Source organism: Pteropus vampyrus, unplaced genomic scaffold (assembly GCF_000151845.1).
Source record: "Pteropus vampyrus isolate Shadow unplaced genomic scaffold, Pvam_2.0 Scaffold387, whole genome shotgun sequence".
In the NCBI taxonomy this organism is placed as follows: Eukaryota; Metazoa; Chordata; class Mammalia; order Chiroptera; family Pteropodidae; genus Pteropus; species Pteropus vampyrus.
The window spans coordinates 1,033,611-1,049,759 of NW_011889168.1; the positions used below are offsets into that span (position 1 = coordinate 1,033,611).

The window sequence follows — 16,149 nt, forward strand, 5'->3', positions numbered from 1 at the left end:
TTATACTTATATAAAAAGGCATAGAAAAAAATCTAGTAACAATACACTGAACAATACCTATCTCTGTGAAGAGAGATAAAGATTTTTGCTTTTTCCTAGACTTTCTTGTATTATCCGAATGTCTTTAAATTTATAATCAGAAAAAAAATTAAGCCTATTTTCATTAAAAATAAACAAATGATTATCCTGTACCATTAAACTACAGGTCAAAAATAATAAATCTATAAAACATGTCTCAGGTTACAGAATCTAGGTAGACTTTAATAACATTAGTTTGGGTTCATTATATTTATTTTTATAGTTACCTTCCATTAACAGCAAGTGATTCAGATTTTTCCATTTGGTAATACTATGAAGCATCCCATGTAAAAAGTGAGGTGATTTAAATAAATATATTAAATTAAAAAAAAATAATAAATCTATTTGACTACTATTTCCTAATTATGTACATTGACATAAATTCATCCTTAACCGTAATAGAGTTTTGGCTGTTAAGACCCAGTAATATCAACACAATTGCTATAATGACCTACACACAAACAAAATACTTTGTGTAATACCTCAATACCACTTATTCCGAATTTCACCACATTCTGCCTATTTTTAAGGTTAAATATATACTGGTCATGTGACACAAAAGTGGTCACTAAGGCACTGTTCCACCCTGCCTTAGGCTCCTGCCTTTCTCTCGAAACCTCCAAATCAACACACTCCTCCAACTAGTAAGTTAGGTACACAAGTTACTATTGCGAGGATGAATGGAGGATAATTATAAGAAAACTCAGAGATGATAAAAGTAGAAAAACAACATACTCATAATCGGTCAAAAGACTTTTCTCATTTTTCTCAAAATATTAAGAAAATAATAACTCATATTTATAAACTAATAAAAATTAGGAGCAATAAATTAAATGTTACAAGATAAAGTGACATAGACCCATCAATCTAAACAAAGTAGAGTAAACAGTGATTGGAAGAGGGGAAAGGGAATTCAGTAATTCTTTTGTGTACATTTTCTTTGGCCAAGGATACTGGGATACAACTCCAATATGCTCCCACTACCACTGTCTATCCTCTGAATTTTGGCTCACTTGTCATTTGAACTCCTTGAAAGAACATGCTTTGTTTATGGAAATATTTGTAGCCAAAATGCAGGACCATTATGTCCTTTATTTTGTGTGTGTTTTGGGAGAAGAACTAAAACTCAATCAATTAAAGACGTTTTGTAAGAAACTTTCATTTAGCATGGAGTCTTTGAAGAAAAGTATTCCCTAATACTCTTTAGTAGGAGCTGAGGTCAGAAAATGAGATCATGAAGGGCCTTTGACTTTCAGACTGAGGAAAACTAAGAGCCAATGAGCACATTGTACAGAGCCGTAATAGGATCTAAGTTATATTTTCTAAAGATCACTCCGGCTGATATACTGAGAAAAGAATGTAGGAGCAAGGCCAAAATGGCAAGGCAATTAGCAGTCCTTTGCAGTAATCCAGATGAAAGATAATGACAGCTTAGATGATATTGGTGGCAATGGAGGGCAGTGAAAACTGGTTAATTCTGAATATATTTTGAATGTAGGATTCTTGAAAGATTGGAGAGAGAGGGAAGCGGGGAAGGAGGGGAAAAGAGAGAATGAATGAATGAATGAATGAATGAATTCTAGACAACTCCAAAAATTTTGCTTGGGCAACTGGAAAAACAGAGCTGCCCTAACTGAGATAGGAAATACTGCAAGGGCTACAGACTGGGAGAAAAGATCTGGAGTTTGGTTTTGGATATGTTACATTCTGACGGACAATGAGCAGTTGGGTATATGAGCCTGAAGTTCAGAGAAAAGGTTCAAGTTGAAAATAGAAATGCAGGAGTCATTGGCATATAGATGGTATTTAAAGCACCAGACTGGGAGATTGGACGAGATCACCAATGAAGTAAGTTTCTCTATCTGTTCCTACAGTATGAATTAATCATCAGTAAATCCCTATTACATCAATTACAGGAAGCACTTATTTAACCCTAGAGGTTTCAGAAGTATAATATTCCAGTAATTTGGGAACTAGACAAAAGACTATCAAACAGATCCAGGATCACATCAGATCTCACCCTTCACATACAATTCACTGATCAGTCCTGTGGGTTCTACCCCATAGCCTATCACAAATCTCTTTTTCTCCAACTCCTCTACTATTCACTAATTTAAAGCCACTATCTCTCTTGCATTACAGTGATAGCTTTGTATCTTGATTTTGGTTGCTTTTATTCTTATCTTGTTGCAGACAATCCTCCACCAAAATGATCCTTCTAAAACACATATCACATCAATGAATTCCTTGCTTGCAACTCTCCAATGGCTTCCTGATCCACTTAGAACACAAGCTGAACTCCTTATTAAGGCTTATAAGACCCTATGCATTCTGGTCACTGCTGACCTCTCTGATCTCATCTGAAAACTCCCTGTTCACAATGTTCCAGGTACACTAGCCTTCTTGTTATCTGAGAATACCAAGATTGTTCCCAGAAATGAAAGGCATTTGCACCTTCTGGTCTCTTTGTCTGAAAAGTCTCAACTCAAATGTTGCTTCCTCAGAAAGGCTTCCCTAAAGTTCCTCTGATCTGAGTCCCCATTCCCGAATCTTCATTTTCTCTGGATGATGGCATTGGAACTTACAGAAAAATTTCTGGAAGTCACCATTTGAGGTCCTATTATCAGACCATATTACCAATAAGTCCAATATTTATTCATGCTTGCCTGTTACTCCTGGGCCCCCAGCCTTCTTCCTTGCCTAACTTATGATATGTCAGACTCAATGTATCTATTTCAAAGGATATTTGGGAAGGATGTTCCCAAATAAAATGATGTTCAGGAAAGATTAAAAGTTGTAAATCAAGGAGTACACAGCTTAGAACTGATGTATAAAATCTTTCTGAGGAAAAATGTTTGAAAGATTTAATCTTTCTAAAGTCTCAGAGCCAGGCTCAGGGAAGAGTTGACCTAATGAAGTATAATATTCCAAGTTTTTCTTTTCATTTCTGTCTTAGAGGATCTCCATAGGTATGGAAATCACCCCAAAAGGAGCAAGGAAGTAAGAACAAAAAATCTTTCAATTAAAAGGGATAAAACTAGCTAATGCTTCTTGGAAGAATTATTTGCTCTTGGGAAGTCGATAGAGTTACAGGAAATCATGATAGATTGATCACAAATATTTATCTCCCTTTTTCACCAAAATCTCACCAAAATGACAATAAATAAAAATGGTAATAATCCACAATGACAAAGATAAATGGAAATAAGACAAGAATAGACAAGAGATATCAAAATCTTTTGCAAGGTGGAAAACAGGCCAAGGGCAGAGCTGAGGAAGGGAAGCTGAATTCTAAATGTCTATGGTAGAGGCAGGAGGCACTTAGAGACTAACCAGTGTGGCCCGCAAAACTCTTGAGAGGCTCAGCTACTGCAGACTCCAGGTGCCCTTGCAGACTCCAAGGCAGGGATAGGTGTGGGACTGAAAACAAGGACTGTTTGAAAGCCTGAATAAAAGAGCAGCCGGAGCTCAAGTACCTTCCTCTACACTGTATTGTTCTCTGTAGGTGTGCGAGGCTTGTTCTCCAGAGAAATTCAACTAAAGAAGTTTCAGTCTTGGGGAGATAAAGCACAATGGAGGGCATTGAACTTGGACCTCTCAGCTCCCTTCCTTCCCCTTTCCTATTTGCAGAACACCAGTAGCCATGCTTAAATTCTCCTCCTTTTCCCCCATCCCATCTTATCTCTTGCTCCAGCAGGAAAAGATAGGATTCTTCTCTCAATACTCTGAATGGTCCCAGAAAGATCTCCAGATTCTAGTTTCTAGGGATTACCTAATGAAAACGAGGGCTAGTAGGTGACTCATGCAGTGAAACCCACCAATCAACAAGATCCATCCCCCAAAGCTTCCAGCATTAAGGCCAGAAGCTAAAATGGCAACAGGAAAAAAAAAAGGGATCAGAGAAACAAAGACAATTCAGGTAGAAAAAAGAAAGGTGTAAGGTAAGAGGATATATTACATTCATGAAAAAAGAACAGAAGACTACAAAAAAGGAACATTCAGACTAAAACTGTGTCCTTGGAATCAAAAATATGATAGTAGTCAATAGATACAGTACAAAGTGTGGAATATAAAGTTAAGGAAATACCTTAGTAACTATATCATAATGACAAAGAAAATTGGGGAGAGAAAAGATCCAAATTCAGGAGATCTAAAATCTTAATGACAGGAGTTGTCATAAAAGAAAAATGAAAATGGAAGGGAGGAAATTATTAAAAATTAATAGACAATTTCTCAGAACCAAAGAACAAGGCCTACAGATCGGAAAAGTCCATAAAGTGTTATGCACATTGAATCCGTATAGACAGATAGACAGACATACACACACACACACACACACACACACACACACGCACACGCACACGCACAACATAAGGCCCCATCCTGAACTTCCAGAACAGTGGGAATAAAAAGAATATCCTAAGAGCATCCAAAAAGAACAATAATGGGAATCAACATTATGCTAAATTCTCAAGCATCCTAGCAGGAAGTTAGTAGCAGTGTCTAAAAACGAGAAATACAGAAATATGGTAGATGCATGCTATTTAAATGTTTGAAGAAACAGCTAGAAGGGCTGAAAGTGGCTGCTTCTTATGAATGGGTCTGGGAGGTGGGGAGGGATGTGGGCTGAAAATTACTTTTGTTGGAATAAGCTTTTTAGAATGATTTGATTTTTTTTTTTACTATGAACATCTATCAGTTTAATATAAAAAATTTTTAAGTATAAAAAGTAGATTTGAGATCTTGAAACATGCTTTTCAAGGTAGTAAACTCATACAAGTCAGACTTGGAAAGAGGAAGGAGAGCTACGAGTTGGGAGCGTGTTGATGAGAAATTAGTCTCCCAGTCTTCCTCCCTGCTCGAAAATTCTGCCACAGCTTCCTCCCCTGGACCACTGACATAATGAGATTTTTCATGCCCTCATTTGCTATTATAATATATACTGTATCCAATATACACCACTGTTAGATGAGGATGTGAGAGGGAGAAGACTAGGAAACAAGGGAGAGCACCAGTTCTAAAAATAGCCCAGGTTGGAGGAGAGGGAGACAAAGGGAAGCAGTTCAGAGATGGAAAAAGGCTTGACTGTTAGGGGAGTGAGAACAAGTAGGTCAGTGCCTATACTTACACTCTGAGTATTATCTCCCCATTCACCTGTCATGGAGTCCTCCCTGAACCAAATCCTATCCATCCTTTCAAATTATGAATTGGAGGGAAAATTTATCACCTTACTCCACGCTGTGCTTCTAATCACAAATTGTGGCATCATGATTCTCCACTTGAATTCTCTACTTTGCTCCTCTCCAAACAACATTTGGCTCTTTCTAAGACTCTGATCCATGGTCAAAAGACAATGATTTGCCACTCTGGATAAAATTCTTTTGAAAAGGCTGTGAAGGCAATTCTGAAGAATTTTCTGCGACAACATTGTTAGAATCAGTGCACAGCCTTCCAGGGTGACCACTCTAAAGAGCAACACTAATTCTGGCTTTTAAGTGTTTCTATGCTTGTTAAAGAAGTCAGCCTTTGTACTTTAAAGTCCCAGCTTACAGTGTTAAAGTGTTTTCCTAAAACCTCCATAAATTCTTCTTTCCCTCTGATACTTGGGCAAGCCACCACTTCCTTCCCTACACAAACTAAGGGACGTGTTTGTGGAAGAAGAGAGAGGGAAGGCAATTTCTCTGGTTCTTCTCTAGATACTAATGACCCCCAAACATGTTTCCCAATGCCTTATTGGTGAGAGTTCTTAGAAGCGAGTCTAATGTGTCACTTGACGGGTGTTCTTGCTCCCTCTCCCAAAAATGATGAATGGCTTGAAAACTGCAGAAGCTATCCATCTCCTTGCCATGGAGAATAATACTGAAATTTTTTATTTCCACCATCTGTGGAGGGAAAAGGCCCAACAGCAGCTGTATTTTGCTGAAGACCAACATGCATTTCCCTCTGCTGCAAAGGCCATCTCCTAACTTTGAGGAATGGGCTAGCTACATCACCATGGCTGGAAGGTGGGGAGGGCGATGAAGACATATTTTTGACTCAGTTGTATTTGGTTTCAGTTCATTACCCAGCCATCCTAGAGGTAAAATTGAAACACCTGGTGAGATTCTTAAAAACCAGACACTTGAGGAAAAAAGTGGAGCTCTGGGCCACTACACTATAGTGACATAAAAACATAGAACTTGGGAAGATGTCATTGAGTAACTGGTTATCTCAAGTAGCCAGTGAGTAACTGGTTATCTCAAGTAGCCAGACCTCTACATTCCAATTGTGATCCTAGCACAAATTGCCTCAGTGAGGCGGATTATAGCTGCTGAGTATGGACTATACACAAGGTCAATTCTCTATTGGTCTACATGATTTTGGATTTTTAAAAATTTCTTAAACTACAAATCACCTTATATTTGAAAAGACAGAAAGTGTGTGCATGTGTGTGTGTGGGGGAGGGGTTCTCTCTAAAAACTTCCCAGTACACCAAGCACTGCAACAATAGCTGCCACATGGCTCAACCCTTGACCCTCAGATTCACTGCCAGGTATTGTTGGGTGAAATCACTTGAGCCCAAGCCATGCCTCTGGGAGAGGGGCAGAGGGCAAGACTGGGTAGAGTATAATGAGATGATTTTAAAGCCCTGTAAACGTTTTTCATTTTAACTGATATTTCTGGATGAGGTACCAGCTCTCTTGGGAGGCCAATTCTAAGGCATTCCATGGAGCCCAAAGCCAGCCATAAAAAACTAGCTTGGGGCAGAGCTGCTGGGGAATGAGTTGCACTTGAATTTCCAGCTATTCTAAGTCTCGATTCAGAAGGCTGCAATTAGGGTAGGAGGATGCCTCTACTCCCCAGTCCCACAAGGAACACAGAATGGAATGACCTCAGAATACCCTCTACACTCTTATGATTTGAGAACCAGAATCTCTTATTAGTACTGTGGAAATACTAATATCCAAAGGAAAGCTCAGAGGGGTTGAATCAATTTACAAGGATCATATGGGCAGGCACCAGTACAGTCAGACTTCAGATGCAGGCCTGGTGGAAATCAAACCCATGTTTTTCTCCCCCTGCCCAGCATACTAGCATAAAACAAGTCTCTGAGGCTGCAAAGATGAATGAGACATAGTCCCTACCCTTAGGAGCTCAGATAGGAACAAAGATTTAGGGTATCTTAGGGAGTTGTCATTCTAATTCCATTAGAGACTCATCTTGACCTAAAGCACACTCTTTCACTAAGAGAGCCTTCTTATACCTTAATGTTTGCATTTATGAAATGAGGAATCATATCTACCACTAACTAAAATGTTCCTTTTAATATGCTCAAGGATTTATAAAATATTCTAGGGCCCTTGGCACTATGTCAATACAGAGTGTTACTCCTATTATTAATGCGTAATAGTATCGCGACATAGCACATTTAAATCTGATGCTCTGTGCATTAGTGAAATGACTTCATTTCTAAGTAAGGTGACCTCCTACCAGCTACCACAGAATAAAGTAATGGGGTCTGGGGTATCAGGATGTAGAAAAATTTTGAAACCCTGATTCCAGCTTGAGTTGTGCTAATAAGGAAAATGCCTACTAAATCACAAGAAATGGAAATGGAGTAGAGGAGAAATCTTAGTACGAAAACACGGGGTCAGGAGAAACACATGGGTAACAATCCCTGGGTGAAAAGAAGCATTCAAACCTTTAGCCATATTGTTTTTCATCTCCTGATATAAATTCAGGGCTATATGGCTGTTCAACAGCTGTCCAGCTCTATCCCAAGGCAGGTAAAACTGCCCCTGGGCAGAGTGTGCATTAAACCAAATCAACAAACTCCTCAACAAACTCCATGCCTGCCTCCCACGGGAGACTGTAGACGCCAGAGGGGCTCTGGTTTAGTGTGCCATAGGAGGGCTGTGCAGAAAGCGAGTCTGGTCAAGGCTCTGGAAAGCCCTGTGGAGTCTGTGGGGAACAATAAGAATGCAGAATATAAATGCAAGCTGCAGGCTGATGGGCCCATTAGGAATTAGGGCAGTCTGTGAAAGGAATCTGCGAAGATGATGCAAAACACCAAGCATGTGACCCAAATCATGTCAGGGCACATTGGAGGGAGAGAAGAATGGGAATGAGACATTTTCTAATCTGATTAGTCTGAAGTTTCCCCTGAGTGTAGAGAAGGGTCATTGCACAATTAGAGGCAAAGTTAGACTGAACATGGTCTACTTAGTGACTCAGAGGGATGACTTCTTCGAAGCTAAGCTGGTCTAAGTGGCAGATGTGTTCTGAGACTGGGACAATTTTGAAGCATGTTGTGGAATAGTCTTTCTGCCTTTAATTTCAAATTGTAAAGGTAAAGACAAAACACTCTGCTGAGAGAATGAGAGGGTGATGACTTGGTGGCCCCAATATTGGATAAGAAACATCTAGATCCTCCAGAGCCCAGGCTCCCACATTCTGGACCTTCTAGGATAACTCATCCTCAAAGCCATCAAGAGATAATCGAATAAACATCCTCAGCTTCCTGACTAAAAGACAGCTTAATATATGAAAGGCATTCAGGTCCAACTGTTACAAATAAGACTTCCTCTATTTAGAAGGACACAGGTTTCTTCCAGTTCATTTCTTAGTCAGAGTGTGTGTCTTGACTTAAACTTCTTTCCTAGTCCCCAACCAGTCCTTAGTACCAGCTGCTGTGCTGGGCACTTTATGTTATCTCAATTCATCCTCAGAACCACTAGGAAGCATGTATTGTTATCTCATTCTAGAGGTAAGGAATCTGGGCTTCAGGCAGGTAAAAAATCTTGTACACAATCAAACAGCTAGTAAAAGTAGATTCAAAGAATATAAGAGACAAGGTAGGGGTAAAATTGTCAAGATGTAACAACATACTCTTTGTTTATAGGCAGTAAATAAAACAGGTTAGAAGTAGGTCTCTGCATCTGAATAGATCAAACATCAAGTCACAAATCTTGATTACAAGGTGAGGGACAAAAAGAGAAACATAGTGTTGTAAGAATCCTTAGGAGGAGATAATCACTGTCAGCCAAGCATATCCAAGAAAGCTTCTTGAAATGTGGTGCTACTTGAAATGAGTATTAAAGGAAAAGCAAGCTTTCAGCAAATAAAGAAAATTGGAAGCTATTTTCTATTGAAAAAATAGTAAGAGAAAAGGTAAAAAAAGTGGAAATGCAGGAGGTATCCATGTGAAATGTAAACTGGCCCATTTGGCTAGACTATTGTGAATGAGGAGAGCTTTGGGAATGTGGTAACTTTGAAGAACCCTGACTCCTAGGTCTGCATACTTTATCTCAGGTCCTTTACACCAGGATAACCTAGGTATCCCTCACAATGCTGCAAATAAAAGCAAATAGAGCTCACAGTCTAGAAAGTAACCCTCACATCAATCCAATGCACATATACATGCAACTGAATTGGCCCTCTTCTTGATTCACCTCCTGACACCTTGATCCTAAGTTCTCCCACATGTGATTTAGTTTTATATGTCCCTTTGCTTTCTCCTTTTGTCTCACGTGAAGACTCCCTATTCTAGCCCCTGATTGAGAATACTGCTCCAACTGACAACCCTAAGCTCCACGATGGAGAAGGGAGAGAAGTAATTCAAAGCTAAGGAGTTTTTGTCTTTCTTTAGCGAGCACGGAGATGGGACAGAAGGTTTGTGAATAGAACAGTGACACTACGACATTTGTGCTCTTAAGAGGTATTTAAATTTTGTATATAAAGATGGATTTTAAAATTTAGAGACTAGTGAAAGAAAGAACATGGAGGCCCTGAAATAATCAAGAAGAAATGTGGGTCAGAATAAGAGTGAAAATAGTGGAAATGGAGAAGAGAGAGTGGGGATGCAAGCAATAGAAAGGACGTAGAACTATCAAGATATTCCAATCTACTGTCTATTTGGACAATAATTCAAAATGGTGGGGTGTGCATTTGAGAGGATTAGGGGTTAAGTCGCAGCTCTTCTTCTGCTAGACTATATGACTTGCAGCAAAATACCTCATCTCTCTAAATTTCAGCGTCCTTATGCAAAATAGGAAGATAATAGTTCTCACCTTACCAAGTTGTTCTCACAAAGTAACTGAGATAATGTATTCAAAGTAAAGATAACAATGGCTAGCACACAGCCCAAAATGTCATAATTATCAAGATAAGTACGTGAGGGGAGGGGCTGGAGTAATGCCGTAGGAAGCATAAAACATGACCAGAGCCTGGGTGGTTAGGAGGGTGGTGCCGGGAAGTCAAAAGTCAGGTTCAACAGGAGAAGTGCTATGTTTTAGAAAGCAGGAAACCATGCTTTCCTTTTGCGACATCATAATCTCTATGTTTTACATCTGGTGCTCTAGCAAGATAGAGTCCTGTACTAATAACACTAGGTCCTACTACGGCATGCCTTTAGCCATCAGGAACTACTGCTTCAGAAAATCTGTCCTTAATTTTACATCTAATGTCCTCATAGCCAGTGAAGTTGTATATTTTCATTTTATTCCAGGAATCTGTATCTATGCAATTGTGTCTTAATGTTAAAAAGATAAAATGTTATAGAGTCATAAAAGAAAGGGTTTTCATTTTAAGGGATATATATATCCTCTATATTCTTTTGTAATGATTGATTGAAAAATGTTCCTTTAAGAATGTTATATAACATGGGTTGGTTTATGCAGTTCCCAAATTAGAGAATTTATGTGCAAAAAATTCTCTAAACCGAATCCTATTTTTAAAGCTTTCAAGTAAGCACTTTTTGTAAAGCTAAAAAATTCATAAAATCCAAAATCATAACTTTTTCTTTTGTAACAGTTAAATAAAGGTGTGTCATCAATAATATAATGAAAACAGTCAAGGGTAAATCAAAGGTAATTTAAGGTAAATGTAAAACCAGGAAGTCCCGCAAACAAAAATATGCAGGACAATTCCCATGAAAGGTACAGATTTCACTTACTTGGACAGTAAGGATCCTAGAAGATCATCAGTCAAAGGTAACCTGGAGGACTTGCACAGCCTTTTGATGTCTTTGCTGGGTAATACTTTTTTTCTGGATTAAAACAAAATAAATGAGCTTTTATATATTTGAGGTCTCTCAAGTAAAAATTGCAAAATAGGAAAGAAAATACATAGTGTTCAAAAATGCGTACATGGAAATAAGCATGAAAATTGGTATTGGAATTCACAGTAAAGAAAAAGTCACATTGTATTTCATCAACTTTTGCATTTCAGAAGTCACCAGATTCTGTTCTTACAAAGGCTTTTCCATCAAGATTCAGATTCTTGGTTGGTGATAGTATGGCCTATTAAGGCTGCAGCCATGAGTGTCGCTCTAAGCAATCGATCTGCATTCTTGACCACTTAGTCAAAAATGGTTCTGATATTTGAAAACATCTCTTATTTTGACAGGCATCTAGAGCCTCCGACACAAGTATTATATGACTTGCGAGTATTTTTCTAGTCTTTTCCTTGGACCCGAACCTTACAACCTAGAAGTCCCAACTGGGGCTTTAACATTCACCTCACTTTTGTCAGATGGTTTCTTCAGAGCAGCCCAATAGCAATTTTTCCCAGCCTGCTGGGGACACAGAAATGCTTGCTCAATGTTCTAACTCAGCCAATGTTCTTTCAGGCAACAGGCAAAATTAGAACCAACAGGAAAGAAAGTGGGCTTCTTTCTTTGCAATGAAGTTATAAAATGATGGGAGAATATTTATGTCTAGAATTAAAGCTTATAAGATCTAGAAGAACCTCAGAGCTGTCTGAGCAGGCAGCCCCATTATTCCCAAGAGGTATTCCTTTAGTGAAGGAGGGCTGCACTTTTCACCCTGGAGAAGGGTTACCACCAGGGTAGAAGGAAGGGCCAGGATCAAGCAAAGCTTAGGTTACACATCCTCCGGGAGGCTCAGGTAAGCTTAAAGATTCAAGAGAAAATACCATCTTTATAAAAACTCATGAGGATATATATGGATTAGGAAAAAAATCATGTTCACTATTAAGATAAACTATAAGACCTTCAAAGATATTTAGGGTATGAAGCTGGCCACTTGGGTACAGACTTCAAGTTTGGGGATAAGGGAAAGGGTCATGCAGAAGAGAGATAGCAGTGTTGTGTAGTAACAAAATTAGAAGCTAGAGTTAGAACTAAGATTATCTAACTCCAGATGAGTACTCCCCACCCATCCTCACTATCAGGTCTGTGAGTAAAATGAACACCAAAACATTAAGATGGGCTCCAGCTGTTTATAATGGTGACTTAATAAAGCTCAGTACGAACATGATAAATGTACTAGAAATAGATTATGCTAAGCTTCATTACTTTCAAGAAATAATTTTAAAGAAATTCTATGGAAAGTTTACTTGCTAATTCCCTGTACTGTATATTATAAAAGTCACATTTATAAATCCCAATCATCACTAAAATAATTTAAGAAGACATCTCATAATTAAACCTTCTAACATCTTAATTCACTATGTTTAAGTTGAAATCTTCTAGAAACCAATTAAAAGAAAATGCCAAGGGGTATCCTATTCTTCTGAAGATACAGGGCTTTCCCTTATTCCATCAACAAACAAAGCTTACCATTACTATGAAATATTTTTACCCAGATACTCTCCAAAAATGATTTAAGGTGGCTTTGCTAAACAGTGTAGTATGATGAGACAATGTCAATTTTATTTTTGCCTTTTTTGATTAAATATAAATTCTTTCATTACTCAGGTTCACAGAAACTTAAATGATTTATTAGAATCAATAAAATGAAAGCGTACTTTTCTCGATCTTGATACACACAGCTATAAATGAGTCTTTCAAAATTCTCAAAAAAATTTTTCTTAAGCTGTTCGTGGGCCATTGCAATTAGGATATTAGTATCTGGACATGGGTCCTCAGGCACCCCATAGTGACGTGCAATGGTTACGAGTTCTTGTTCTATCAGTTTCCCAACAGTTATAGTCATCACTATGTCTCTGTAAAGAAAAGGGAAAAACTCTCATGAAATTATATCTAAGAATATTTTACTTCTCTTTCTACTAAAAATACCCAAAATCCCATTTTATAAAAAAAATCCAAAATTCCATTAGCATAGAAGATGTGTAATTTTTAATTTCTCTACTTATGAGCAACAGGAAGACACCAGTGCTAGAGTGGAAAACCATAAGTAATATAGCTTATAAATAAAATGGCATTTTGCCCAGAGTCAAACTTCTACCAGATAACAGCCTGCAATCAGGAAGTAAATTTTTTTAAGTCCTTGAATGGTCAAAAAACCTATCACTAAATATATGATTTCATTCAATGCCTATTAATCTTATTTTACACAAAATAGTAACAGACTTAGGGTTCTGGTTTCCCAGGGTATAAAATTTATAACTCAGTAAATTAGAAAGATATTTTGGAGATGGGAAAAGCAATCATGCACATTTCTGTAGTAAAAACTGACACACCCTGCCAATGAGAAAAAAAAATGAAAAAGTGAAAAGTGAAAAGAGCTGTGTAAGGGTACAGTTGTCTGAGTCTTTAGAAGGCAAATGACATTGAGATTATTTGGCAGACATAAAAAAAATAACAACAATAACATATTAATGATAAGAATTCAAAGCCTAACAAATTGCCTGAATTGTTTTTTTCTCTATATGAAAGTTATAAACCATGCAGCATGCATTAGAAATCATTATATCAAAATAGTTAAAATACAAACTGTTAGAGCAGTTAAATGAATAAGCTTCCACCATCTAGAAAATTTATTTACTGGAAATAATTCAGTTCCTGAAAATCATGAATAAAAGAGGGAATACAAGTCTTTATTTTCTCTTCTGCTATAGACTGGTCTTTCAGAATAATGGCTTTTAGTTCTTTTATATATTTCTTGTCATTACCACTATCATTTAATAATTCTAAGTTCTCCTAGTCAAGAATTTCCTTAAGAGTGTAGGAAAGCTCACAACTATGATGTTGACCTATCTGAAGGAACTGCATTTCACCTACATCCACTTCTCGGGGTTTCTGGAGTTTTCGTTGTGTTTTGCTTTGCTTTGCCTTTTTAAATGGGAAATGAAGGTCAAATTCAACCAGGAAGATCCCACAACTGCAGCAAGGCAGTTTAGGTCAGATAACCAATTAGTCATATTGGCTGGAGGCTCATGGTGTGGAAAACACTCTAAAGTCACTTTGGCATGTGAACTTTTCAGTCTACAATCTATTTGAGCTGTCCAAGCATACATATGAGTTCTCAAAACCACAAACTGGGAGGGCCACTTGAGTAAACTGAGTAATAATAAGAAACCACGCCATTCGTTGAGTACTACCTATGTGCCAGTCCTCTGCTGCCAGGTACTTTTGGCATGGATCATCTTATTTAGCCTAGAAGGTAGGTACTATTATCTCCATTTTATTTATTTATTTATTTTATTGGTTCATGTTTCTATCTATCTATCTATCTATCTATCTATCTATCTATCTATCTATCTGTCTGTCTATCTATCTATCTATCTATTTATTTATTATGGTGGCATTGGTTAACAAAATCCAATAAGTTTTAGCCGTAAACTTTAACAGTAAGGCATATATATGTTTATACTGTGTTCACCTCCCATAGTTAGATTTCTTTCTGTCACCACATATTTGTCCCCTTTACCCCATCTACCTCTCCCCTCCCCCCTTCTCCCTCCTCTCTGGTAACCACTAGTCTATTGTCCATGTCCATGAGTTTCTGTTTGTTTGTCCCGTTCGTTTGTTGCTTTTAGGTTTATATCCCACATAAAAGTGATATCATGTGGTTTTCAGCTTTTTGTCTGGCTTATTTCACTTAGCATGATTATCTCAAGGTCCATCCATGTTGTCACAAATGGCAGTATTTCATCTCTTCTTATGGCTGAGTAATATTCCATTGTATGTATGTACCACTGATTCTTTATCCAATCATCTATCGTAGGACACTTAGGTTGCTTCCATGTCCTGGCCACCGTGAATAATGCTGCTATGAACATTGGTGTGCAAATATCTTTATGGATATGAGTTTTCAAGTCTTTGGGGTAAATACCCAGTAGAGGGATTGCTGGATCATATGGTAGATTAATTCTTAGTTTTTTGAGGAACCTCCATAATGTTTTCCATAGTGGCTGTACCAATTCGCAGTCCCACAAGCATGAGGGTTCTTTTTTCTCCACATCCTCTCTGGCATTTGTTATTACTTGTTCTGTTGATTATAGCTATTCTAACAGGTGTGAGATGGTATCTCATTGTGGTTTTGATTTGCATTTCCCTAATAGCTAGCGATATTGAGCATCTTTTCAAATATTTGTTGGCCATTTGTATGTCCTCTAGGGAGAAGTTTCTGTTCAGGTCCTCTGCCCATTTTTTGATTGGACCATTTGTTTTTTTGTTGTTATTGAGTTGTATGAGTTCTTTGTATATTTTGAATATTGTCCCCATTTTACAGTTGAGAATACTGAGGCCCAGAAATGTTAAGGCATATGACCAATGTCATGAAAGCTTATGCTCCTGCATTCTATAGTGTCCCTCTTCTGTTGGAACACAGAAGAGAGTGACTGGATGGAGTGGGGCTCAGTCAGGGAAAATTTCCTAAAGTTAGTAGGTTCGGAGCTGATTTTATACAGACCTCTAATTCCCTTTACTGTCCATGACCTCTGTTTTGTGGGCTATGACTAACCAGTGTAAATAAGAGAGAATAAATTCAGAAACCCTGAGTCGCCAACCATCTCTGACAGAAGACTAAGTGACCACAGAGAAACGACTCCAAGGAGAGCTCCCAGCTCATTTAGAACACTGGTCATGGAATAATCGATCATGACACATGCATAAAAGGGAACACTATACAACCATGAAAAGTGTTCAGTTGATCTGTATTTATTAGTGCAAAAGATGTCCGTGCTATGTTGATGAATGCAGTATGATTCCAGAAAAACTAAAGATACCACTATATGTATATTCATAGAAAAAAAGACTGGAAGGATACATGCCAAAATATCTATAGCTTTATCCCTGATTGTTGAGATTTCTATATGTATATAAAATATCTACTTCAAAAAAAAATGTAATAGTCAAACATTACTTTCATCATCAAAGGAAAAAAA

General features: G+C 37.8%; 1 protein-coding gene across 1 annotated transcript in view; it reads right to left on the reverse strand.

Moving 5' to 3' along the window:
- EFHC2 (EF-hand domain containing 2) overlaps positions 1-16,149 on the reverse strand; it is a 168,477-nt gene that overhangs the window by 19,448 nt on the left and 132,880 nt on the right. The window contains exons 12-13 of the mRNA XM_011380026.2: positions 12,826-13,023; positions 11,012-11,104 (exon numbers count right to left, since the gene is read on the reverse strand). Coding sequence (XP_011378328.2) covers positions 11,012-11,104; positions 12,826-13,023 — 291 coding nt within the window. The remainder of the gene's footprint in view (positions 1-11,011; positions 11,105-12,825; positions 13,024-16,149) is intronic.